At 50.0% G+C, this 27986-nt stretch overlaps 1 protein-coding gene across 3 annotated transcripts in view; it reads left to right on the top strand.

Moving 5' to 3' along the window:
• ETV5 (ETS variant transcription factor 5) overlaps positions 1-5959 on the top strand; it is a 36021-nt gene extending 30062 nt beyond the window's left edge. For all 3 annotated transcript variants that reach the window (XM_074964124.1, XM_074964122.1, XM_074964123.1), the window contains 2 exons: positions 2391-2492; positions 5648-5959. In XM_074964124.1, the coding sequence (XP_074820225.1) occupies positions 2391-2492; positions 5648-5869 (324 nt within the window). In that variant the 3' untranslated portion in view covers positions 5870-5959. The remainder of the gene's footprint in view (positions 1-2390; positions 2493-5647) is intronic.
• The last annotated feature ends 22027 nt before the right edge of the window (positions 5960-27986 follow it).

The following is a 27986-nucleotide window of genomic DNA, read 5'->3' as shown; positions in this document are numbered from 1 at the left end:
GTGTCATTATCTCCTATACTGTAGCTGCCAGTTCACGTGCTCTCCCTGGGCGCTCTGTGAGAATCCTTCCTTCCCTTTCACTCTAGCATGTTGCCTTCCCTGCCCACGTGGCCCTGGGCTGGGCTGGCCCAGCACTTGTCAGGTGCATTGGACACCTAGCAGGGTCTGTGAGGTTTCCACTGTAGCTGTCGGCTCTGCCCTGGCGATTCCAAGAAGGCACTGGGCTTCTTAAATCGCCCTCTGCGAGGAGCATCAGGGCACGTTTGCACAGTGATGCAGAGGAAGAAGCAGTTTAAGTAATTGAAACCAGCTGCATTGCTGAGCGGTGCACTCTGGGTAATGATCCATAATCTCTATTGCGCTGTGCATGGAAATTGTGGTTTTCAAACGGCTTTTTTGGCAGGCTCCCTAATCAAGTGGCTTTGATTGTCTTCCAGTTGAGCACCCTCTGAACGCTGACAGGCGGCTCTTCAGTCTGCAAATGCTTTCACCATGAGTCTGCTTTTATTGCCTTTTGGGGGAAGGATGGAATTAAGGGCGGGATGCAAGTGTCACATGTTCCACCCCCCTCCAAAAAACCACCAGGGCGCAAGGAGCCATGGTCCCTGGGATGCCGCCGCCTCTCTTTGTGGAGGAGATATGACAGGAGTCATGTAATCTCCCCCGGCCAAGAGCAAGCTAGGCAGGGAAGCCAAGCTCTCTTCTGTTGCAGTGCTAACTGGCCCGCGCACTCCTGGAGCAGTCCCCCAGCCAGGGCCCGGCTAGCTGTGAGTGGGGCTCACCAGCGCACAGCGTCGTGCAGTGTTGCGACAGACGGAGCTCTTCTGCGGCCCCCTGCACTAGCGGAGCCCTGGTGCTGGAAGGCGATTATGTAACCATAGCTACGGGGCTGCTTGGAAGCCCTGCGTACACAAACACTCTTGTTGCATATGGAAGTGATGGCAGGAAGAGGCTGTGACTGAACGGACAGCGTGCTCTGGAGGCGCACCCAGAGCTAGGCTGGGGGGAACCGGGGGGGGGTTGCTGTCCTGCCTGCAGTGGTGTAGCACCTTACAGCTTTCACTGAGGAACGGCCAATGCGGGTGTGGCAGGACAGCTGGGCTTCCTTTTCCCTCCGGAGGTCGCATCTTTGCTTTCAAGTGCTTAGATTTCTAGCAAATAAACCATTGCTGTTCTGCTGCCCCTTGTTAACGAGTGTCTGTGTTAGCAGGAGCCAGCTCCACAATCTCTGTCCATTCCCTTCCCCGGGCCATGAATAGAGGCCAAAACACTAAACCTTATGGAAGAGGGGTTACCGTTTCCTCTTAGGCCTGGAGCATGGGAGGGGATGGAGACGGATGTTACCTTCCACAGGCGTGGCTTGGGATGCTAAACTCATGCACTGCTCTGATTTTAAACAGCTGAAGAGGAGAGCAGCTCCCCCGCCCGCTAGCCACTTTGCTGCTGTAACTAGAGGTCCTTGGGCGAGTTTCTTTCACCTCCGCAACTCACCTGGTGAACAGAAAAGGGCCCCCCAACCTTAACATTGGCCAGGGAGATTTACCTGCCTTGCCAGTCGGTGTTGCCATTTGAACTGCTCTGTGTTCAGCTCGGGTTGCTGCCTCAGGCCTCTGCGTGCATTTCCCCTCTGTTACAATGCCTCAGGTGGACAGGGTTTGGCTTAGTGCACTTAGTGTCAGGAAATCCCATTAATCTATCTCCAAGTGGATAATGGTGCCGTGTGGCTTATTGTCCATTCCAGAAATCCCCAGGGAGAGGGTGGATTGGTTGGCAGCAGCCTCATGTCATCAGATTCCTGCTCCCGAAGGGAACAGAAATGAGTAAACCTCTTCAGGCTACTCCGGAATCTGCTTAGAAATGACTGGGTTCTCTTGCAGCCCATTAGCAGCTCCTGCCTGTGGCTGCCTCTCTCAGGTCTCTGAGGTGACCGTTCTAGTAATTCCTTATTGACTGCAACCAAAACCACAGAGCTTAGCTGCCGCGTGCTAATGGCTAGTGGTCGATAACCCGGGGGTTGGGTAGAAGTGATTGCTCAGCCAGCCTGCTATATTCTGAGGCCCTGGGCGGCTCAGGGGGTTGGTAATGGGACACAGAGCCTGGTGGTTACAAGATTGAGTCCAGCAGCCATTGTTTGGCTGCTCTGTGATGTATGAGCAGTTACTTGCTGGTGAAGGCCCAATTTCTCATAGACATATGAGCACATAACAAGCCACCACTTTGGCTAGTGCAAGGACTGAATGGTACATGCAGGTGCTGGCTGTGTCTGGGTCTATACCTGTTGGAGGACTCTGGTCACCAAGGCTCTTTGAGACCCCTCTCAGTATCACTAACCTTTGGCAAACCCATCAGAGCTGCCCCTGGGTCTTCATGCCTGTCTCCTCTCTCCTCAGGTAGCTCGACGCTGGGGAATCCAGAAGAACCGACCAGCCATGAACTACGACAAGCTCAGCCGTTCTCTGCGCTACTACTATGAAAAGGGCATCATGCAGAAGGCAAGTAGGTCACCGCTGCCTGGCAACAGCAAGCTGGATGCCTGAGGGTCGAGGGCTGGTGCATGGGGACAGCCCCTCTGGGTGAGGGGGTGGGGACTGGCGGCAGCAGCAGGACAGCATGTGTGGTGCCCATGGCTAGTCGGATTCCTGAGTAGCTGCAGAACCTTTCAGGAGCGGGACCCAGGTCCCATGGCTTCTGGGGACAGACACTTGGAAGAGGGAAGTGACTCCACCAAACCAAGGCAGTGGGAAACCGTGATGTAACCTGGTTTGGGGCAGGGGCTGTTAAGGGAGAGACTGGGGCACCAATTTAATTTTTTAGCATCTCATGGGCGAACTGTAAAGATGCAGCCTTATGGGAACGGAATGCAAAGTAGCAAAGCGTTAACTGTTCTGTTAGGGGTACGGCTGTCGTACTGAAATAGTGACAACCCTAGTGTGGCTGCCGGTGTGCCTAAACCTAGACTGAGCTGTTACAGGCAGATTTATACAGTAACTCCTCACTTAATGTTGTAGTTATGTTCCTGAAAACTGCTACTTTAAGCAAAACGATGTTAAGCGAATCCAATTTCCCCACAAGAATTAATGTAGATGGGGAGGGGGAAGGGTTAGGTTCCAGGGAAATTTTTTTCACCAGACAAAACTCTGTGTGTGTGTGTGTGTGTGTGTGTGTGTATATATACACACAAATATACATACACTGTGTGTGTATACACACACACACACACACACACACACACACACACACACACAGTATAAGTTTTAAACAAACAGTTTAATACTGTACACAGCAATGATTGTGAAGCTTGGTTGAGGTGGTGAAAGGGATATTTCCCAGGGAATGCCTTACTGCTAAATGATGAGCATTGGGCTGAGTCCTCAAGAGTTAACACATGGTTGTTAATGTAGCCTCACGCTCTACAAGGCAGGAGGAATGGAGGGAGGGGAGACAGCATGGCAGAGACACACAGTGTGTGTGTGTGGGGGGGGAGACGGGCATTGCCCCTTTAAGTAGCTGACCCCACTCTAAGTACGCTGCCTTTTTAAGTAGATCAGCAAGTGGAGACAGCTGCTGCTGCCAGCAGGCTCCCTCCCTCCTGAGCCCTGTCGTGTGTCCCCCTGCTCTGTGGAGATGGGGGGGCAGGAGCGGGGGGAGGGGGATACCCTGACATTAGCCCCCCTCTTCCCCACCCTGCACAGCAAGCAGGAGGCTCCCGGGAGCAGCTCCAAGGCAGAGGGCAGGAGCAACACATGGCAATGAAGGGAGAGACAGCTGAACTGCTGGCAATTGGTAGTCTGCTGGGCGACTGTCGCACAGGGAACTTAAGGGAGCTGGTGGGGGGTGGGGGGGCTGCTGGTCCACCCTGGTTCCAAGCCCCCACCACTAGCTGTGATGGGCTGCTCTTTCTGCAAGCAGTGGACAAAGCAGGTGGCTGCCAAACATTATAAGGGAGCATTGTGTAACTTTAAACCAGCAAGTTCTCTAATTGATCAGCAACGAAACATCGTTAACTGGGACGACTTTAAGGAGGAGTTACTGTACCAGTATAGCTGTGTCCATGCTAGGGGATTGTGGCTCGTTGACTATTCCACTTTCACCCTGATCTATTTCAAGCCAGATGGAGATTGTGCTCTAGTAAACTGAGGAGAGGGCTGGTCTACAGACCATCAGATGAAGCACTTCTGAACTGGAGAGCTGGTTTAGCCCTAAAGAGGCCATATTTAACAGAAGCTTCAGTAATAAGCCCTCGGAAGCGTTGTGCTACTTTTCGCTGGGAGAGGAGCAAAGTTTGCCTTAACAAATGACAATAAATATCCTAATCCAAACAGTAGGGCTGGGAACGTGAGCACACCCTGTAGTCAGGGTCCTCGAGAATGAATCCTCCAGCCCTTATGCAAATTGTACCATTTAACTTCTAATACTGTGTGGATGAGTGCTCAGTTAAGGGCTTTGTTCAATATTCTGCCCCCTAGTGGAAGAACTGAGACATCCCATTCTAATCCACATCCATGTGTCCTGAGTCACGTGTGGCAGCTGAGATTCTAAGAACATAATGGCCATACTGGGTCAGACCAATGGTCCATCTACCCCAGTATCTGTCTTCTGATAGTCGCCAATGCCAGGTGCTTCAGAGGGAATGAACAGAACAGGGAATTATTGAGTGATCTGTCCCAGAGCATAGGGTTGCATCCCTGACCATCTTAGCTAATAGCGATTGAGGGACTTGTCCTCCATCAAGTTATCCAATTCTTTTTTGAACCCAGTTATATTTTTGGCCTTCACAGCATCCCCAGGCAATGAGTTCCACAGGCTGACTGTGCGTTGTGTGAAGAAATACTTTCTTTTGTTTTGTTTTAAACCGGCTACCTATTAATTTAATTGGGGACCACTGGTTATCATGTTATGTGAAGGGGTAAATAGCACTTTTTCTCCACACCATGATTTTATAAACCTCTGTCATATTCCTCCCCTTAACTTTTCATCTTGGAAAAGAGATGACTATCTTTTTAATCTCTTCTCATTTTGTATGGATAATTGGGATTGTTTTCCAATGTGCATTACTTTGCATTTATCAACACTGAATTTCATCTGCTATTTTCTTGACCAGTCACCCAGTTTTGTGAGTTCTCTTGGTAACTCTTTACAGTCTGCTTTGGATTAAACTATTTTGAGTAATTTTGTATAGTCGGCAAATTTTGTCACCTCCCTTTTTACCCCTTTTTCCAGATCACTTATGAATATGTTGAACAGCACTCGTCCCAGGTCAGATCCCTTAAGGACACCGCTGTTTACCTCTCCAAAAGCCACCTATGGATTTAGGCACATCTTCTATTCAAAAGTAATGGAAGATACTTGTCCAAATTCCCTATGTCTCTTGAAAAATATTAGCCAACACATACACAACTCCCCCTCCACAACCCCTTTCTATCCATTGCACCCCTTTCCATACAGGCGTTTGACAGCCCACAGAGATGACCCATCGGTTTGAAGTTTTGTGCCTTTGGCTCCTAGCTCTGTCTTGTTCCTCCTGTTATGGATGGGGTTTGTGAAATGTTGCACAAACAGTCTTTATAAGTAGGAGCCGAATGTTTTGGAGCATGCTGGAGCCTCCCAATTCTCCCATCCTAACACAGGCGTTTGTCTCTGCTTTTAGGTGGCTGGCGAGCGGTATGTCTATAAATTTGTCTGTGACCCTGATGCCCTCTTCTCCATGGCCTACCCAGACAATCAGCGCCCGTTCTTGAAAGCCGAGCCCGACTGCCATGTGACCGAAGACGATACCTTGCCTCTGACACATTTTGAAGACAACCCCGCTTACCTCCTGGAGATGGATCACTGCAGCAACCTTCCCTACGCGGAGGGCTTTGCTTACTGACTTGCTGCAGGCTAGCGCTAGAAAGTCAAGTTTGGGCAAATAAAGGCAGTGGTTTGTAAAGAATGTTTGCTCTTCATAAAACTGGACACTGTAAGCATGATTGGTGGAGCCTAAAATGTACATTCAGTGGCCCCGCAGAAGACAGAATCTGATAGCTTAAGGACTAGGAGTAGATCTGCCAAATGCTGCAACCACGAAGAGTTTTTCGGGGAGGGGGTTAACATGAAGTCTTTGTTCCAGGCTACACTGCTGTGGACATATGTATGAGGTGTGGCCATTGTGCCCAATGGTCCCCCTGGAACTTGGCTAGACTGTGTGACTGTACAGCACACCATCCTGACAATCTGCTTTGCATCAATCACAATACTTGTAGCTGCCTTGTGTGTTGGAAAGGGCTTTGTTTTGCACAGACAATGGATTTGCGGGGTGGGGGGCGATCCAAGCTAGTCTGGTTTAGGTTTAAAGTGTGGTGCTTGGCATCCCAGGAGTGGGACAACACTCTGGGTGGTTTCAAATGCCTGGCACCCCTATCAGACCTGAGGAAACCTCTGTTTTCTCTCTAAATAAAAACAAACCCCACCGGACAGCTCCCCTAACTCCTGATCTGGTTCTCTGGAACCACGGGTTCCTGCTCTCCTGTGGAGTCCATCACTTCCTCCCTGTTCGATGCTCAGGGATGGGGGGTGGCTTTAATTGCAGGGGAAGGGGGGGTTGTGGCAGGGTTTTTTCCCACGTGTTGGGGAGAAGTTTATAAACCAATTTTGTAGTCTTTTGTATTTTAAGGCAAAGCTGCTCTTTGCAAGCCTCCCCACGGCAGTGCCAATGCTCTGAGGACACTGCACCCTGCGTGGCAGCCACGCCTGTTAGCGTCTGCTTTGTGCTCTCCGCATCGGATACCGAATGGAACACCTGCACACTATACGTTCGGAGTGTTCTGCAAGACAGCAGGGCCCTGCTGTTTGGGTCCCGTGAGCGCAGCTCCCACACTTTGGGAATTATATGTATATAATCCATGCATATCCCACTGGGTTAACTCTCTCCTGTGGCCTGGCTGGTATGGTCCTCCCGAACTACCTATTCCACTCCATATCGCTGCTCAAATGTTAACCCTCCATTGTGCTCCTGGGATTTGAGACTGGGTGAAATATACAAATAACAGAACTCTCAGCTTAATTGCCATGTCACAGTTCCCTCTTCAGTGTGTTCAGGCTGATCTTATAAGAGGAGGCCTTTTTTAAGAATTAGGCTGTAATACCTGGATGGGGGAGGAGTTCAGGGATGTCTCACCATAAACAAAACGTTCACCTAAATCCCATGCCCTCATGCAGTTACCGTTTCCTAACTTACCCGTACCACTCCCATATGCTCTACCTATTTGCATATTTCCCCCCAGCTATCTATACATTTTTGTTGTAAATGCTGTATAGGGTTTTTTTCCTTCTTAGTTAACCTGGTTTGGGTTTGTTGACTGAGTCGTTACTTTTTTTGAAAGTATGACGATTAACTCTTTGTAGACTAAATTTCTTTCCCCATGATGTATAAAGTGGCCTGTACAGTTATGAAATGTGGGATGCAGGCATCACTCTTGCACTCCTGCACTGAGGGGATGGATGCTAGCTTTTGTTCAGGGTGGAAAGTCTACAGTGCAGAAAGGGTTAATCTGAGGAGTGATCTGAAATAACCTTTCCTTGAGCAGGGTCGTGCATCTCCTGCAAAGCTACATTACATTCTGTACTGTGTACAATAAAAGATTTTGCTTTCTGTTCTGAAATTGCCTTTTTTCCTCTTCTGTGTTGGATGTGTGTCCTGAAAAGACAACTTGGGGAAGGCTTTTCTGACTAGCCTCCAGATCTCTGTGCGGGGGTCACAGCTACACCATGCTGGGTGGTCCTGCTGTGCCAATGATCCCACCGGGGAAAAGCCATTTGTCTCTTTGCTGATACGGCCTATGAAAATCCTTCGGTTGAGGGGGAGGAGGGTGTCTGTCCTCCCACATCTGACCACCATGTACCCAAACCAAGTACTGTGGGATCATGAAATGGCAATATCCCAAATGCTTTTCCAGCTCACACGTTGCAGGAGATGGACTCAGTGGGGGGAGGGAGGATTTGACCTGGAAACGAGTGGCCCAGCTTTGACTCTGTTGGCACCTACTGAGCTGTTCTACTTTGACTTATGAATATGTGCACAACAATGAGACCCTGAAGCGGCTTGTGCAGCTCTCTGGCCATCCTTCCTCCTTGGCTTTTGCAATGCCTCTTCACATGCCGATGCACTGAGACATGCGGGCAGGGAATTGACTCTGAATTTCAATAGCAATTGGTATTCCTTTCATGCTGCCCTACTGTTAGGATATAGATATTCAGGCTGTCTGTAAAGACCTATACTCTAAGAATTTAAGCATATTCTTATCACTTGGCTAGTAGAGGTATAAAAGAAAGAATCAAAATCACTGTCTGCCAGTGTAAGGTCCTTCTCTTATTGTGACAGTCTGAGGCCCTGTTCTTAGGCTAAGGCCTTTGGCTAAGCAGCAGAGGCAGCCATAAGCTGGGAAGCGACCGCTCATATCCTCACACTCCAAACTAGTCACATTGAAATAAGGTGCTGTTGGGCATTATCAGGACAGGATTGTATTCCTATCGCCTCCAGAGAAAGGGAAGTGCCTAGAAGATGTAAAAGGAAACTTAGTTTGATAGCATCCTGTCTGGCAAGAACTCACTTATCAATAGCTAAGCAGAACTCAAGTTTTACTATATAGTTTGCAGTCAATCAGGAAGTGGGTGTGTGGGTGGGGGAAATGGGAACAGGGAATGGGGGTGGGGAAATTGGAATCATGTTTAGCTAAAGGGGGAAATGGGAACAGGGACACAGGTAAGCCTCTGTGGTGTCAGCTGGGAAGGGGGATGCTAAGGAAGGAAACTGGAATCATGCTTGCTGGAAGTTCACCCCAATAAACATAGAATTGTTTGCACCTTTGGACTTAGGGTATTGTTTTTCTCTGTTCATGCGAGAAGGACCAGAGAAGTAAGTGGGTGAAGGAATAAGCCCCCTAACCCCTACTACTGAGAGCTTTAACCATCTGGGGCAGTATTCAGGGTTCCCCATAGCCCCAGGCCTCTTTCCTAGGGTTAGCTCTGGCTTCCTTTTCCAGTTCGGTAAGGTGATGTTACTCAAGGTGCAGAAGAAAACTGTGACCATGATGAAACTGTGACCCTGATTTTGCCTGTTGGGTTGAGAGGGAGAGGAGCTGAACAGAGACATGCAGAAGTGAGTGTTAAACCCCAGAGCTTTGTAACTATCCTTGTCCTGGAATCTGGTCAGAGCCTGCTCTAAATTTTGATGCTGGCTAGAACCCTGTAGGTGCCTAAACTCCCCTGGTGCCTGAATCTTCACTGTAAAAGTTTCCTCCAGGCCTAAATTTCTGCCTCTGACCACACACACATGCTGCTGCTTTCCTCTAGGCACCTAGCTCCAGCCTGATCCACACACCAGGCAGAGGAGCCCTAACTCCCCTGTGGGGCCTGCTCTGCTGGTTGCGTTCAGAGGCTGCCAGAGGAGGGGGTGGTGCTGACCTTGCACTGATCCCCGTGGTTAGAGCCCTGACCTCGGATGTGGTAGACCCAGGTTCAATTCCCTTCTCCCTCATGCTCTCCTAGTGAACCTGTTCCACAGGCTATTCCCAAAGTGGGTAGAGCGCTCTCATGAGAGGTGAGAGACCCCCCCCGTTCAAACCTTTTCTCCCTTGGGCAGAGTGGGAATTGAACCTGGCTCTCCCATGCCCTGGGGCAGTGATCTGCCCACTGGATGGAGGTGGTACCACAGCCGCCACCTCCAGCTGTTTTGTGTGGCATGAGGCAAGTGTCTCACTCATGCTCACCAAAAGTGGCTTAGATGCCAAAGGCGTCCGATTTCAGGAGAGGGTCCCTGCCTGTGCATCACTAGCAGACACAGACACGGCCCTGCAGCCTGGACTTAAACACCTTGCTCCATGAGGGGTGGGGCTTAGAACACACCCTTCTCATTGGCATCTCCTGTTGGCTAGCTAAGATGCTCCCCGCAGTGTGCTGGCTTTTGTGGATCCCATGCATAGGTGTCCCTCTCCTCCTGGTCACTGTGTAGGGAGTCTTGGTGCCTAGCTTGGGCTTGGTGGATCCCAGTCTCATGCCTAGGATTTTCTAGGTGGCTCTAAGTTATACATTGCCATGTCTAAGACCCTTTGTTGACCTAGGCTTGTTCCAGATGAAGACAGTCACATGGCTTCCTCTGAAATACCTCCTTACTGGACTGGAGCAAATACTCTCTCTCCATGTTTCCTCCTGCTACCGGTGGTCCCCTAACATGACTGAGAAAATAAGACTCCAATCTGCCTGATCGACTGCCAGGTCCACCTTCAGGCTGTGCTCCTGGGCATGTTCTCATGGCCACCTTGGCCTCACCCATCTCTGCCAAGCCGCCTCCTCTCAAAACAAGGGCACTTCCTCAACCCAAACCCAGAGCCAATGCAGCCAGTAGCAGGGATCACACTGCTTTGAGCTTTGGAAATCAGGCAATCCGAGGGGGACTGCTGGAAACCTACCAGAAACTCCTATGCAGCCAAGTGGAAGAGGTTTCCTCTGGATTTCTCTACAGAGAAGCATGACTGGCTTTAACACCTGCAGCCAATGATTTAATTTCCTCCTTTACTTAAAAGTAAATTTCCTAAAAGCTCATGCAGGCGATAGATACATAGAAGCCCCCTTCCTGGGGCATGATGTCTTCATAACCTTATCACATTCTTAAGGGAACTGTCCAATACCTTCACCCTGTCCATGAGCTGGTCCTTGGACTGGCTTTAAGGTGGTGGTTTTGCCAGCTGAACTTCTGGAAAAGTTGATCTCTTTTTCTGTCATTCAGTGAGAAGCGTCACTGATCCCCAGGCATTAATAGCCACCTGAGCCTCCCCAGAGGCTATTGGGCAGGGATGGTGTCCCTAGCCTCTGTTTGCCAGAAGCTGGGAATGGGTGATGGGATGGATCACTTGATGATTATCTGTTCTGTTCATTCCCTCTGGGGCACCTGGCATTGGCCACTATTGGAAGACCGGCTAGTGGGCTAGATGGACCTTTAGTCTGACCCAGTATGGCCATTCTTATGTTCTTAGATGGTGTGTGAAATCCTCAGCTCAGGTGAGCTCTAAAGAAGCCCTACCTGCATTTGAACCAGATCACTAAAATGACATTCCCTAGCAGGGCTATCAGGGTCCATGACTTGGATGCCTTGAGGGCCCTTGGCTTCTCCCTTTAATGGCCACTTGGCCTCGAGCTGGCCCTAGGCTAGAGTGCTGGGGAGAGGCTCACGTGCCCTGGCCTGAGTCTCTGATGCCCAGTTTGAGAGAGCGGCCCTCCAGGTATTGGCCTATTTGTCCTCCTGAACCCCACCTTCTCGGAACAGTGCTTCTGCCTCTTGTTCTCCTGAGAGCAGGGCTCTGGCCTGACAATACTGGGCAAGAAATTACTCGCCTGGGCCTGGGCTGCTCTGAGCACTCCCTTGGGGCAGACGGTCACTTGGCTGCTGATAGTCAAAGCTTTGCAGAATGTTGAAATTCAATAGTTCAAAGCTCAAGGCACTTAGGGGCTAATAAGAATTTCTTCTACTGGCTGGGGGGTCATCAGCTGGAAGTGACAGAGGAGGCAAGATAGCTGGGCATGTGAGTCGATCACAAGGTAACTTTGAGCCACCAGTGTGATGAGACTGGGAAATGGCAAATACTGGGATGTGTCAGGTAAGGCATTTCCAATAGCAATAGAGAAGTAAAGTCCCATCATACAAGGCAGTGCTCAGACTTCATTTGGAGTACCGTGTACTGTTCTGGTCACCCATGCTTAAGAACACTGACGATGCGGACGGGACAGGGGAGGCTCACCTGGCCCAGTAGATTGCTTGGTCACATGGTGTCGCTGGGCCCTTTCCCAGTGGAGCAGCTGAGTCCATGAGCTGCACAAGGCAGGGAGAGGCAGTGGTAGAGGCAGGAGACAGAGCAGAGGACTCTCTGGGATCTGCAGGAGGGGCCACTGCTTTAACTCTGCCAGGAAAGACAACGGAACAGCTGGGAGTTGCACATAGGGGGCTAATGCTTTCTACGAGGGGAGGGGCTGCTGAGACGGGGGGAGACTCGAGCTGTTCTCGGGTTTTGCCCCCCGCCCCCCCCAGTAGGCACAGGTCTATGTTCAAGAAAGATTAATTTACAGGGGAACAGGTGCAGAGAAGAGCTGTTAGGATGATCGGGGAATGGATGGCTCATCTTATGAGAGGAACCTGGAAGGGCTTGGCTTGTATAGCCACCAAAATGAAGGTTGAAAAGGGAGCCGATTGGTCTTTCCCGCAGTGCATTTGCAGCAAGCTCAAAGAGGGGGCCGAGCTACTGAAGCTAAAGGACAATGTTGGCACAAGAACAAATGGGGACAAACTGAGACTGGAAATGAGACAATGGTTTCCAGCCATCAGAGTACAGAGGTTCCACAACAGGCTCCCTATAGGAGCTGTGGGGGCACGAAACCAAACTGTTTTGACACAAAAAGAAAAGGAGTACTTGTGGCACCTTAGAGACTAACAAATTGACACAGTGACCTAGGAGGGCCCTTCCAGTGCTATGTTCCAGGCTTCAGTGCAGCATGCAGGCCTGACCCAGGAGCAGGGCTCTGTCCTTTGCAGGCATTGAGTAGCGTAAGCCTTTAGCATGGCAATGTGGGCAGAGCCGCGGCCTCCGCTATGCAGAGGGGGTAATGCTCATTTTGTCAAGTGCTGACCGTGGCCTGGACACATGAACTGTAGGCCAAGCAGTGCAAAGGGAGGAGGAGCTGCACCTCATTCATGTCAGACCACTCCTCAGCTGACCCCAGTGGCTGATGATGGCATGGGTGATGGTAGCCTTGGGGGGCAGCCGCTGTAACAAGGCCGAGCTGAAGGGTTCCAGGAAGCCAGCGAGCGCTGCTAATTCTAAGCATCTCAGCCAGTCCCGGAGCACTTCACTCGCGTTACCGAGCAAGGCGTGAAAGGGGAATGCGCCCCTTCAAAGCCAGCTGACGGGCTGGGGTCCTGGGAGTCAGGCACAGCTAATAGGGGGCCTCTCCGCTGAGGTCACTCTGTTTTCCTCTGCACGCCACGGTTCACACGCCTGCAGCAGGATGCCCCAGGAGCGAAGGCTGGCATGGGAGCCGTGCTTCTGTTCTGCTGTCACGTCTGCTGCGATTGCCAGGCCTGGTTTCCATAGCGATGAACACTGCTGCTTGTTCAGATGCAGACGCTGCCTTAAACTGGGCAGTTGGCAGTAGAACATCATGGAGAACAGCGAGGGCAATTATAAAGCCCTCCCCTCCCCCCAAAGCGTCTAGCCAGTCTTGCTCAGGCGCCTGCATGGAGACATTTCCCCCTGGGGGAGGGCAGGATGCTGGATCAGTCGTTCCAATGGGTTCTATTCATTTGTCATTGTAATTGGAAGGTGCATTATAATGACTGCAGTACCTGCCCTCCCACTTTGGGCCAATTGCTGGCATAGCAGCTGCCTAGTCATCCAGGAGGGAGTAGTCAATGTGCAGCGCTGAACCTACCTGCTCTTTGGGGCCCCCTAGGAGCCAGGAATGGCAAAACATCCCTAAAAGTGGGGGGGCCAATGGTGCCCAAATCATGGGCCTGCCCCTTCTCCCGGAGGCCCCACCCCCACAATGCCCTTCCCCCGAGGCCCTGCTCCCATGCCACCTCTTCCCCATAAGCCTTTGCCCTCTTCCCCCACCCGCCCCGTCGCTCACTATTACGGCCAGTAAAAAGTGGAGGGCCATGGCCCCCTGGCCTCCCCCCACCCCATTCTGGAGCCCCTGCTAGGAGCTTTATCCTACTATACTAGGCACTGTTAGCTCCGAGCACCTATTCCCTGCAAACTGGGCCCCTGTGTGGCGTCTCAAGGTGGCACCTGGAATCACTCGGCACTTTCCAAAACATTAGGGCCAATGACGACAACTCAAGGCAGGCAGGCTTGAGAATTCTGGTCCTAGGAGAGTCAGCAGAAATGTCTGGGGCTGGCTCCTCTGTCAGGCTGAGGAGCTCTCAGTGCAGGACAGAAAATAGCAACAGGTGAAGAAGGGGCAACTCCTTCACACACCCCAGTCCTGGGACTGGCCAGGAGCCTGTGAGCTTCCCCTGCAACTTAGAGGAGTCTTGGGGATGCTCTATGCTGAGAATCACTAGAACTGGGTAATATGGCCTATTGATGCTCCCTGGCAGTGTTGCCTTTGTCCTGTGCCAGAACCTGGGGTGTGGAAGGGGAGCAATGAGCCAGGTCAGGACAGCCTCCGGAGGCTGTTTAAACCAGCTTCACAGCCACTTTGTAGCTGCTGAACAATTACATTGTGGGAGCCTAAAGGTCCCCCTGGGCCAGGCTCCATCACACTGGGCAAAGTACAGACATCTGCTCAGTGAGGGTCTCTGCCCCAAAAAGCTTGCAGTCTAATTGGCCAGCTGGAGCAAGTGAATGAGACGAGCACATGGGGATGGGGAGCAGCCCAAAGGGGCTGTAATAGGGCTGGGAATTAGCCCTTAGTGCTCTGGTTTATGGCTGATCTAGGCTATGCTTCCCTGGCACCAGAGCCCAATCAGCTCCTATACTCTGCGCAGGTGAACCATTAGTGCGTCCTTTCATGGAGGGCGGGGAGAGCTCACCCTGGCTCTCGCTATCTTCAATGGGAGGGTGTGTTCCTCATCTCCTTGCCACTCTCTGAACTAGGGTCAGCGCTTTCTCCGACAGCAGGAAGATCTGCATGTGCTTCTATTATCGCAGCTGCTCAAATTCGAGGCCTCTCTCTGCTCCGCCAGCTCTGTGCTTGTCACTGGATCTTTCAGGCCTTAAAACTGCCCTGCCTCTTCCAAAACCAACACACATTCCACTTGGCTTCAACATAAAGACAACATTTGTCAGCAAGGCCACCAAGGATGGGGGAGGAGTAATAAGGCCAATGTAGCTCAGTGTATGACCCTGCCGTTTAGGAAGCAAGTGCTAAAGGTTAGATTTAATTGCTGTCCTATTTTCTTACCCCTTTTCTCTCCAGTTCCTTGAAGTCCAATCTTTACACACTTCCTAATTAGCCACCACAGGACTCCTTCTGTCAGCAGGCAGGGATCATGGGATAGTCAGCTGATCTACTTTTGAAGCATGGCTGCTGCTGATTCTTTGTAGGTCCAAATAAGGCGATCAGACCTGCACATGGTCTAACTAGGGAAGGTCAAACGTCCAGGGGGGAGAACAAACCTGTCTGAATGCATTCTCCGACAGCACACACAGCCATCTCCTGAGAGCAGGGTTAGAGCCAGAGAGCTCAGCTGCCTTCTGACTTCTCTTCATACTAATAGGTACCTTTTGTCCAAGCGCCTCTCAGCTTCTTCACAAAGGCAGGGAAGTATTATCAGCCCCTTTATGAAGCACAGAGAGCAGCGTATCCAGCCTCACTTGTTGCTCAATAGCAAAGTCAGGGCTAGAATGTAGTTATACTACCTCCTGACATCTGATGCACAGCCCAAGGGCATGGCTCATTTACCACATCTCTGTCTCGAGCAGGCCAGCTTTTCATTGCCAGGCTAGAATGTTACTGCTGATGAAACGAACAAGCCATTCCAACACCACGCTATGAAACAAGCTAAATTTGTGAACCACAGAGCGGTTTATCTCTGGATTTGTCAAGCAATCCTAAAATGCAGCTATTCTTTATAAAACCTAACACCATTTTGAATCCATCGTCAGCCAGCAAAAGGCTTTGTTTAGGATCTGCACACCTTTGCCAGGCGTGTCGGGGAGAAAGCGACTCCATTTCCACAAGCATGGATTCTAAATTACAGTCCATGGCCATCAGCCAAAGGAAGAATGAGACTCCCCTTCCATGCTTGCTCCTAATGGAACAGTCCATTGTTACTGAGTGTTCCACTAGTCAAGAAGCCTTCTATTAAACCCAAGAAAGATATGAGCTAATGAATGTGTTGTATATTTTATCTTCTGTGCTGGAGCTTTAGGCTAGTTAGCTAAAAGGGCCTTCTGTCCACCGGGGGTGGGGATGAGGAGGACGCAGAATCATTAAAGCACTGGAGGCGGGGGAGTTAGATCAGTCAGGACTAGGGCTTTGCAAACTCCCTGCAACCTCCAGTTTGTGGCAGTTGCATGGGCAGGGGTTGCTGCTGAGCTCACCCCTGCAGCTTCTTTTGAAGAGCTGGGTTCTCCAGGAACCAACCACCCACTATCAACTTTCATTTGTCTTCAGAGGGTCTCCAGTGGCCTAGCTCCTTGCCACTGCATCCATGGGCTGGATTCCCCCTCTGCCTGGGGTGTCAGAGAGCTGCATGGTTGACGCCTCTCCATCCAAAAGGCTCAGATGACATCTTGTTATGGGCCACTGTGATGGGGTGTTTTCCCCACACAGGTTAAAAAAGGCTTAACCTCAGCAGGGAACAGTAAAGGTGGGTCCTCCAAGTGGCCCAGAGAGGCTGCATGAGGCACAGTCAATCAGGGAGAGGCTGCAAGGAGCAGCCAATCAGGGCCCAGCAGGCTCACATAAGAGTAGCTGCAGGGCAAGGGAGGGTCAGTCACTGCTGGGAGCCCAAGGGGGTGAGGACTGTGTCCCTAGCAGGCTGAAAGAAAGCTAGTACCACGGACAGATCAGTTGCTGGCAGGAATTCGAGGCGCAAGAGAGAGCTCCTGCCTGGACGCAGGGACTGAGTAGCTGAGTGCCCTAAGGTGAGGGTGAAGAAGATACTGGGACTGTGAGGAAGCGGCCTAAAGGGTCGTAGCAGTGATCAGAGGAATTTGAGATGCAGCATGAGGCTGCTATACACAGGGTCCCTGCACTGGGACCCAGAGTAGTGGATGGGCCCAGGTCCCCCCACACTCGCCATTGGGAAAGTGGTCTGATTATTAGACTGAGACTCTAACCCCCGGAAGAAGAGACCAAGGATGGTGAAACAGCCGGAAGGCTGAGTTGTGAAGTGGGCACTGAGGTTCCTGAGGCTGCAAGAGGAGATGCAGGGATGGAGTGACAAGGTGTGAACTGCGGATGGGGGTGTTGCCCTTGAGCTACTCCACAGAGTGACCAGGAGGAGGCACCAGTCTGGCAGTGAGTGATGCGCCCTGTGACACACACTATCCTTCCAAATCCTGAAGGGCCCCTCTCTTGAGAACCTTAGGAACTCTGTAACTCGAGAAGGCCCTGGAGACTGTCCTTGCCTCAGACCCTGCAAATCTTGTCAGGTAAAAAGGAGCTGCAGAAGGCTCCTGAAGACTTTGTAAGCCCTGGGGAACATCAGGAGCTCCACCACAGGAGGAAAAGGGCATCTTTCATGAGGGATTTCAGTGACTTTAGCTTAGGTCCCTCCCCATTGGCAGAGCTCTCCGGGAGCCGGCATTTGGTGGTGTCCAGTCAAATAGCTCCAGGTTACAGCATTTGCATGAGCTACTTGGGATATTTGCAAATCAGCAGAGCTTCTGAGTCGTGGAGAGGGAAGAGGCTCCTCCCTGGAGCTTTTGGTTTTGTAACCATCATTTGCTTTTCAGACAAACATCTAGAAAATTCTATAAGAGAAAATCTGTGATGGGAATGTGAAGGATGCACATTGATGAGTCAGGCCCTGGAGTGCATCTCTGGGAACCCCCCAAGCTCAGATGTTTGTATGTTGGGGGACCAGACCTGATACAGTCCCCCAGCCCCTTCTTTGCCTTAGAGCTGTGTAATTAAGGCAGCACTACCAAAATAAATGAGAGGGAAAGTCCCCTGCAGCCTGGTGTGGGTCTGTGGTGACTAACGGATAGCTCTATAAAGGGACCTGATGCCTAAGTCCAACATTTAGGTGCTAATGAGATCCTCAACACCCTGCTTTGTTGCTGCCTCACCTTATAGGCACCTGAATACCCTAGGCCCCTGAGTTTCCACTGGTAAAACCCCATGGCACCTAAGTTTCGGCCAGTGGGCATGCACAACCCCCCCCTCCCCCCCCGCCCCAGCAACCTCACACTGCCAAGCAGGGCCGTGGCCTCATTAACACCTAAGCCCTGGCAGGATTCTCAAACTATGTAAATCATGAGGCCAGGCTGGTCACAGAGGGATCTGGATGTTTTGGTACGCTGAGCCTTTCAAACAAAATGTGTGTTAATACAGCCAGATGTAAAGGTATACAGCTAGGACCAAGAAGCACAGGCCACACCAACAGACTGGGGGACTGTACCCTGGCAAGCAGGGACTCTGAAAAGGATCTAGGACAATCCTGTGGGGCTAATGTGACCCTTGGCCGCATAAACATGGGAGTAGTGAGGGCTCAGTGCAGGGCTAACTGGGTGAAATTCAATGGTCTGTGATGTAGAGGAGGTCAGGCTAATGGTCCCTGCTGGTTTTTAACTCAATGACTATGATTGTAGCTATGTAACCTTGACAGATTTGGGTTCTCTGTTCTACCCCTTCACATTGCTAGAAGTCTACTTTGCCGGAGGCAGTTACCATTTTGTGTTCAGTTCCCATGCAGCCTCTTACAGAAGAGATGTACACATGGTGCTCTCCCATGGAGATTTCACTTACATTCTTTCTCATGTTATTACTGTCCCTTAATCTAAAGTAGCAGGTCACTTAGACCAAACTCTGGGTTTGCTCTGTGTGTAGGAAAAACACGACAGCCAGGACTTTGGGTTAACAACCCAAATCTTACACAACACAATGGAGCATCCAGAAGGCAGGACCTGTGTTCTACAGATGGCAGCTCCAAAACATAGCAGAAACTTAGATGGGAGGCAGGCTGGGAATGTCTAGGTACTGCAGCCTTCCCTCCAGCTGGTGCCCAAGTCTTTCTGGCTGCAGGCTCCACGATGAAATCCCAAATGAGCTGTGTACAAGGAGCACTGGGCGTTCTGCTTTATCACCCCTGAGCTAAGCATCACGTCCCCATCCTTGAGGTTTCAGACCTACATCTCTCTTCTTGGCTTCAGAGTGGCTAGCTGAGATACTACCAGAGTGAACTACAGATGTGACAGAGCAGTGTGATCTTCTGCTAAAGCGGAGCAGTTAGCTAGATGGGTAGGCATGGCCCTGATGGAAAAATGCTCATTTGGTGGGAGAAATGAGACACATACACAACAAGACTTGTTTCTCTGGCAGCTGTTGAATGTATTACGTAGATGTGGTCCCTTTAAATGAGTGGTGATGCTTCCCCACATTTTCACACATGTACATCAATTCAATAGTCAGGCATGTTTCTTTGTCTTTAATTCCTCTTTAAATTGCGTTGGTCTTTTTGTTCCTTTTTTATTGTAACTAAATTTTTTTTTCAAAGATCAGTGCTAATAAATGCAACAGCTAAGGAAACCCTCTCCATTTCTAATTATACTAATGTGCCAACCCTTATAAAAGAAACAGTTGGGGGGGGGAATGGAAAAACCCTGAAAAATACAACAAACCAAGGCTTTTCCCCCTAATTGGCCATGACAACTCCCTGCCCCAGGAAAATCACTTAAAGCGCCATTGACCCGTATGAGTTTTCACTCCAAAGGCATTCTTGTGGGGTTTAACTACAGGCACAAATTGGCTTTAGCTGCAGAGCAGAATCCTCAAACCACACACTGAATTTTCTGGTAGTAGATTAGCGCCCGGCCCAATATTTTGCACCATTGACCTAACCTTGCTTTAGCCTATTTGAAGGTGCCTAATTGGAGCTCTTATTTTCTCAAGGATGCCTGACCCATTTTAAACATGCATGAGTAGAAAGATGAACCTTTAAGAATAACATTGACTGACACCAATGCAGCCAGTTTCTCTTCCAATCGTCACCCTACCGCCTGGTCTTGGTCCTGCAACCTGTTCACATCCTGCTTGGAAGCAAGGAGTAGCCTCGCCTCCCAGTAATGGGGGGTGAGGAAGGTGCTGGAGCATCTCGCAGAGATGAGTCCAGGGCATTCTGTACAGATCTCAAAGGGACAAAATGTACCATTAACCTTAGGAGGGCTTTGAGAGGGAGGCAGTCTCAAAATCTTTTACACTCAAGAGTAAAGTCTCACAAACACCCCTGGGATGCAGGTATTATTAATTATTGCCATTGTACCAAGGAGAGAATGAGGCACTAACCATTAGGTCAGGCTCCCTATCAATTTCTCTTAAGACAATTTCCCAAATTTTCAAAAGCTGAGCCCCGCTTCAGGAAAATGAAGCCAATTGTAATCCTCACATGTGCTACTAAAATTCACTCGTCCTAAATTATACAGCATCTGCATGCCCTCTCTTCTACAGCGAGTCTGTTTTGCCAACACACAGAGAGACACCCTATTGGAAACACTGGGGCAGATCTTCATAATATGACACTTCTCGCCTCTTGTACATGTTTGATTCAGCAGTGAGATGGTTAACAATGTTGATCTTTTAAGTGTCATCATTGGCCTCTGAGTTAGCGCCTGTCGAGATGCACAGGACAGTGCAAACCTCTCACAGCTATTGCTTCAGGCTCTCTGCAAACTCAGCCAGGCAGCTCTGCATCAGTTACACCAGCTTCATGTTTTGAAGGAGGGATTGTTTTGGTTTTTATACACCCACAGCAGCTGGAGACTTACTCGAAAGAAAGGAAAGGACTGGAAATTTCTGACTGTGGAGAACAATTGAGAGGTCTGTCCACACCCCCTGGGCTAGCCCTTCCTGTGTCCCCATAAATGCAATGTGTTTGCCCTACGTTTTAGGACACACTGTCTTACAACAGCATATACGTTCACTCAAAATGTTTGGCACCTAGGGCTGGAGCCGCAAAGGGGATGTAGACTCAGCATTGCAACATTTAGGTGCCTGTCTGCCCAGTGCAATCTGCAGTCCCAAGTCAGGCATCCAGGCTCCCTGGGCAATGTATGGGGAAAGTTTGGCACCTCAGAAAGGATCCACAAACACCAGCAAGCTGCATGGAGGAGAGGGGTGTGGGCTAAGCCTTGCCCTTCAAAGGGAGTTAGATGCTAACTCATTAGAGCAGGAACTTGAATTTCTGTCTCTCATCTCCCGGGGAGGTCCCTAACCACTAGGCTACTGAGTCGTTCTCACACACTGTCTGGTCCACATAGTCCAGGGGTCATGTGCAAGGTGGGAGACCTGTGTTCCACTCCCTGCACCTCTCAGGCAGAGAGGAGATGTCTACCTGGGTCTCCCACATCGTGGATGAGTGCTCCAGGCCCCGGCTGAAAGGTTACAAGGTGGCACCTCCTGCAGCTGTGCATTGTGAGGCATTTTCCAATCAGGCCCCACTGGTGAGACAGGTGGGACAATGCCAGCTCGAGGATCCCGTAGTCATGAGCCAGGTGGCTGCGTACACACCCCCGGGCAGACATTTACGGGACTTCATCGGTAGAAACCTAGGCACCTACAAGATTAAGTTGCAGCTGAGTGGGAATTTTTAGGATCTAAATTTTGGACTTAGGCACCTAAAGTGGCAGGTAGGTGCCAAAATCTTATGGTGGATCTCACGCCTAAGGAGGGAGAGCAGAACAGAAATGATAATGCAAGCAACAGCAGCTGGAAAAGTCACATGTCCCGGAAACTGAAATGCACTAAGATGGAAATAAACAGAATAATCGTGTAGCAGTGATGGATCGTTCAAATGCAAGAGCCTTATGGCAGGCCAATGAGATCTGGACAGGCAACAGGAGGGCCCTGCAACCCTGTTAGAATATTCAGACTTTAGTAGTGAACTGTAATAACTGTTGGGTTCTAACCGCAGGGCAGCACCAATATTACGCTGTTTGGTTGCACAGCTCCCCACTAAATGCCATGAGTGAATTATTGCACAAGTCTGGCCTTTTGCCAGTATTTACAAGCAGGCCTCTTGCCTGTCAAACAAAACCAAGCTGTGCTAAAATAAACACTGACTGCTCCACAGCGAACAACCCAAACACCAGTGGGTTAAAGGTTCGCCTCCCGGGTGGATTGAAGGTTCTGAAACTTATCCTCAGAACTTATCTTATTTATAAGGACTAAAGAGCCAGTTGGGAGTGGATGTCCCCCATCTTTGCTGATATTTGCAGCTGAGCAGAGAGACCCAGAAAATGTTCAGATCTCTAGTAACAATCACTAAGCTTCCCGTCTTTGATGTGTCCAACCCATTGCAGGCCTCAGTATCAGCTCTGACTAGAATTGAGCTAGTGTTGCAAAAAATAGTCCACAAACACTCAGACTTCTAAGCAAATTCACTTGCATTCTGTTCACACCACTTTTGTGTTAGTTTTCTATGAAACATAGTTGCTGGTGGGAATATACCTTGAAACAGTGATTTTTAAAGTGAGTATAGGAGAATATTCCTCTGGTCATCCCTCTGTTGAGTGAGTGAAGCTCTTGGGGCTTTGCACACCTGTTTCTTGTTGAAGGAGAAATCAGTGCTGTGGACTCGAGGCATTTTCTTAATGGAGCCTGTTTACATTACGATATACACACCAGGCCTTGAACAGAGGTGGTCACAAACAGCATGCAGGTAACCCCCTCTTTCTGAAATCTCAGCCCTGACCCCAATGCCCTGCTCCCAGGAAGCAATTATATAGCAAGCATAGATACCAGCTGACTACATTAACTATGAGATGATGTGACAGGGGGCTGTTAGTTGCTATAAATATCTTCCCCTTTGGGAGCCAGCACCCTGGTCACTTAGAACACACAAAGCAGTGGGCAGTTAGAGTAGGAGGGAGTTAGTTAGTCTGATTGGGTCTGCAGGGAGTCTGATGAGCTAATTAGCTTGTCCTCTGGCTAGCTTGGAGAAAAAATCAAGTTATCTATGACAAGATAACTGGCTCTGTGGATGAGGGGAAAGCAGTGGACATGTTATTCCTTGACTTTAGCAAAGCTTTTGACACTGTCTCCCACAGTATTCTTGCCAGCAAGAATGGGCTGGATGAATGGGCTATAAGGTGGATAGAAAGCTGGCTAGATTGTCGGGCTCAACGGGTAGTGATCAACGGCTCCATGTCTAGTTGGCAGCCTGTATCAAGCAGAGTGCCCCAAGGGTCAGTCCTGGGGCCGGTTTTGTTCAATATCTTCATTAATGATCTGGAGGATGGCGTGGACTGCACCCTCAGCGAGTTTGCAGATGACACTAAACTGGGAGGAGTGGTAGATACGCTGGAGGGTAGGGATAGGATACAGAGGGACCTGGACAAATTAGAGGATTGGGCCAAAAGAAATCTGATGAGGTTCAACAAGGACAAGCGCAGAGTCCTGCACTTAGGACGGAAGAATCCCATGCACCGCTACAGACTAGGGACCAAATGGCTAGCAGTTCTGCAGAAAAGGACCTAGGGGTTACAGTGGACGAGAAGCTGGATGTGAGTCAACAGTGTGCCCTTGTTGCCAAGGTGGCTAACAGAATTTTGGGCTATATAAGTAGGGGCATTGCCAGCAGATCGAGGGACATGATCATGCCCCTCTGTTTGACATTGGTGAGGCCTCTTCTGGAGTACTATGTCCAGTTTGGGGCCCCACACTTCAAGAAGGATGTGGAAAAATTCGAAAGCGTCCAGCGGAGGGCAACAAAAATGATTAGGGGACTGGAACACATGATTTTTGAGGAGAGGCTGAGGGAACTGGGATTGTTTAGTCTGCAGAAGAGAAGAATGAGGTGGGATTTGACAGCTGCTTTCAGCTACCTGAAATGGGATTCCAAAGAGGATGGATCTAGACTGTTCTCAGTGGTAGCAGATGACAGAACACGAAGTAATGGTTTCAAGTTGCAGTGGGGGCAGTTTAAGTTGGATATTAGGAAAAAGTGTTTCACTAGGAGGGTGGTGAAGCACTGGAATGCGTTACCTAGGGAGGTGGTGGAATCTCCTTCCTTAGAGGTTTTTAAGGTCAGGCTTGACAAAGCCCTGGCTGGGATGATTTAGTTGGGGATTGGTCCTGCTATGAGCAGGGGGTTGGACTAGATGACCTCCTGAGGTCCCTTCCAACCCTGAGATTCTATGATTCTATGAGTAGAAAACAGCTGAGCCAGGGAGGAGGCCCCTCTGACCTGCTGCTACATTGTGTTGTACCTGGAACGCAAAACAAGAAATAAGACTAGACACCTGGTGAAGGTACCTGGTGGTACCTGGTCTAAGCACCAGAAGGGCTTACCAAGCAGGGGTTCCGGGGCTGGAGGGGAAACCTGTTTACAGATGACTCAAGTAGATTTCAGAGCAGCCTCTGGGCAACAAGCAAACTCTCCTGCTGGTTGCGACAGCTCCCCAAATAAATCACAGCACAAAACTAACAACAACGCAGCACCTCTTCAAAGGCAGAACCCTGCTCTGACATGAAGCAAAACAACTTGTAGGGCAGCGTTTCCCAAACAGCAGCTTCTGACCCACCAGTGGGCTGTGGAAGGTTCTATATGGGTCGCCCTGTCTAGGGCCAGATTAGCCCACCACAGGGCCCTGGCCTAGGCAAACATACATTTCTTCTGGCCTGGGGTGGGGGAGAGACCTGGGACAGATGTTGGAGAGCAAGCCCATGCCACATCCTGCAATGGCACAGCTCCTGTCCCCTGGCTCCCTGCTCAGGGCATTATGACCTGTACACAGGATGGCAGCACCACTCGGGTTTGGGGCTGGGCGAGGGGGCTCTGCCCACTCTCCCAAGGTTTGCAGTGGAGTCCCAGCTTGCCAGCTTACACTACCCAGGAGCTTCTGGGGGTGCCCTGCTGCCATGCTCTCCCCTGCCCCCCACATTAGCTGTCTTCTGAGGGGCTGACAAGTGCCCCCCCACATCTGTCCACTAACAAAGGTTTGCAGGGCTGGGGACTCATTCAAGATATTGATATCCCCACCTACTGCTACTAGCACAGAGCCCTTCCATAGCATTTCCCACATTCTCAGGGCTGGACAAGCACTGCTCCATGGAGCGCAGGTCCCTGGGCTTGTGGGAAACTGGTGATCGCATGCTGCTGGCTCCCACGGTTAAGGATACAGTTTGGGACTTTCCTAGTGATATCCATGGCAGCAGTTGCCTCTGGGATGTGGGAAGCTGGCCTGCGTGAAGGCCGGTGGGAAGGCGATCTCCTCTTGGTTACCCTGGGATCTGCCCTGTACAGCCGTTGGAGAGACCCTGAACCAATCCCTCCGGGGCATCTCAGGCTGCTTTCAGGAGCAGCAGGTTCATGTCCTGCTCCACAACAACAGCATGTGGCGGATGGACGCTGGAAGCAGCTTGCCCACAAAGGATACTTCCTTTCCAGATGGGGACTGGCAGAGAAGGACTGTTATCAATAGGCTCTGGTAGCACACAAGGCTGGGGGCAAATCAACACTGACTCACAGCCTCCTGCATTTTGTTCTGCACCGACATGGAAGGAGCCTGCCGAACTCGGCAGCCCTGCACTCCCCCATGGGAAAGCGCTGCTGGGTCTGAGCACAGAGTTACGCCCCTCAGACAGCCATCTTCTCCTGGGACCTGAGCCAAACCCCATTTGAGGCAAGGGAAAGGCTGCTACTGATTTCAGGAGCCGTGGAGCAGGCCCTTGCTACTATAGGTGCTCAGGGAAAGGACAGAGACTGGGACAGGAGGAGACAGGTAAGGGAAGAGATAATGAAGGCCTGAGAAACAGAAGGCAGAGGATGAGCCCTGGCTCACACTGAAGGCCATGGGAGCAGACAAAGGGACAGAAATAGCAAGGAAGGGAATGTTGCCAGCCATTGACTTTATTCCCAGTGTTTCCATCTGTCAGGAGCACAACACTGAGTCTAGGACAGAGCAAAGACAGCAGCTGGTTCTGCTCAGGTCGGGATTGCACCTGGCCTAGCAAACCACCAGTGTTTGGTCTGACAGAGCCAGAGTTTGTTGACCTTCAGGTCACTGTGCAAAGCCTATCTATTTACTAACACAGCTCTTCCTGGGGTTGGTGGGGGAGGAGAAGGGGTTGTTTTTCTCTTTAGGGGTGTGGAGAGTCCTTGACTTTTTTGTTTGCTGGGCTATTTTTTGATAAGTGTTTTTATACTTTCTGTAAATGCTTCCAGAGAGCATTGGAGGGAGATCAACAGTTATCGGACAGAATGTTTTCTCGGTGGAAAATACCATCTCGTCCAAATCAAAACTTTCTGATCTGTGAAATCCAATGTGCTGTTTTCAACAAACAAACAAAAACAAAAACACTGGAACGAAGCATTTCAATAAGGTTGAAACTTTCCTTTTTGACCTTATCAGAACAGAATGGAACATGTTGATTCTTCATTTCAAAATGACCTTTCATTGCAAAATGTATATTATTTTTATAGTCTTATCAATCAGAATATGAAATAAAACTTTTAAATGGTTGAAATCGAAACAAAATGACTTGATTTGATTGAAAACAAATGTTCCAATTGCCTTAAACAAAAAGTTTTCAAAAATTCTGTTGGCAATGAAAATAAATTTTGAAATGGTGGAATGTCCCACGTAACAAATTGTGGTTCCTGCACAGCTCTAACCAGAGGCTCAAAACATGGAAAGTGAAATTCACATACAATCCTGGGGCAATGTGAAGTCTAGCGATTTATTCGTGACCCTACAAATGACTCACTATGTGATGTGACACCACTTCATCTTTCTGCCCAGTTTATTCAGCCATAAGGTGGACCTAGTCAGTTGGATCTCAGAGGGGTGTTATGAAGCATCATTCATGTTTGCAAAGTGATTTCAGACCCTCAGACGAAAGGGGAAATTATTTGTTTATTTTCAAAATGGACCCCGGGGCCACCAACCGCTGGTGGGCCATGCTGCAAAGGGAATCAGAGCCAGGCCCCGGACTCCAGAACCTGCAGGGAAAAAATACCAAGCTGAACAGACGTTTGTAAGGGGCCTTCTGTTCTGGGATTCCCTTCCCTGGAGTGAATCCTCTCTGCTCTCCGATGGCATAGAAGCCCTGACTTTGCAGCCTGGGTTGGTTATTCGAAGACCAATGCACATTTCCTTCCTTCATCTCAACTCTCTGTGCCCGGCTTGTCTCCCAGGGGTGGGCAAAGGTAGGTGAGGGTGACACACGTGATTTCTTGCTTGCGTAGTCTATGTTCTAAGCTCTTGCTAAAGATAAGCTTCCAAACATCTTTAGCACTAAGCCCTCTTGGGCAGAGTTCTTTGTTAAGTAATAAGCGTTTTAGTGTGGTAAGCGGATTAGGTAGGAAAGCAGTACCTGACTAATGTAGTATTAGCCATGAGCTAAAAGGCTCCCACCAGCTCGTCCACCTCAACTGCCCAGAGAGGAATCTGCTGGCTGGAGCATGAGGCCACCAGGGTGCCAGCAGTAAAAAGCAAAGTGACAGTGGAAACGAATGACAGAAGCATGCTGCTTTCCTCTAACACAGAACAAAGGACTTTATTGGAATTTAAAAAACAGCGTCATCCCTAATGCTGCTCCCTCTCTTTCTCTTCTTCACTGCCGAGATCTTGCCCAGTTTCTGACTTCAGATTTAAAGAGACAGTGCACAGACACCACATCCTCCCCACCTGCCCTGTGTTAAAAAGAACATAAGAATGGCCAGACTGGGTCAGACCAATGTTCCATCTAGCCCAGTATCCTGTCTTCCAGATGCTTCAGAGGGAATGAACAGAACAGGGCAATTATCAAGTGATCCATCCCCTGTCGCCCATTCCCAGCTTCTGGCAAACAGAGGCTAGGGACACTTCAGAGCATCCAGTTCGGCTCATCCTCTCTCCTTGGGATGGGTTTTGCCAAGATGATTTATTTGAGAGCCAGGGATGATAGTGAAGTTGTCAGTGGTGATAGACAAAGGGGAAGGCAGATGTGGACCCATGCCCATATTATGATCAGTGGAACTGGAGTCAGAGTGCCCATGTTCCCTGGAGGGACTGTTATTGACGGGACACCAGCAGAACAGGCAGTGTGGGAAGCAGTGGTGGAAGCAACGTGGCCGCGTGGACAGAGCCGTGCATGAGGTTTAATAAAGTTCCACTTGTTCAGCTTACCCGCCATTCGTCAGCTCACAAGGCGGGATGTTGAGTGGGGCTGGGCAGGTCCCCAACAGCAGACATTTAACACGCTGAAACAAATGATAACGTATGCCCCATCCTGAAATATTACTAAGCAGGAGAGTGACACTCCAGTGTGATGCATCAGAGAAAGGATTGGGTGCAGAAGCAGCTGGT

This window comes from Natator depressus, chromosome 9, assembly GCF_965152275.1.
Source record: "Natator depressus isolate rNatDep1 chromosome 9, rNatDep2.hap1, whole genome shotgun sequence".
NCBI lineage: Eukaryota > Metazoa > Chordata > Testudines > Cheloniidae > Natator > Natator depressus.
The sequence above is the reverse complement of the archived record's forward strand: the minus strand, read 5'-3'. Positions and strand labels throughout refer to the sequence as shown.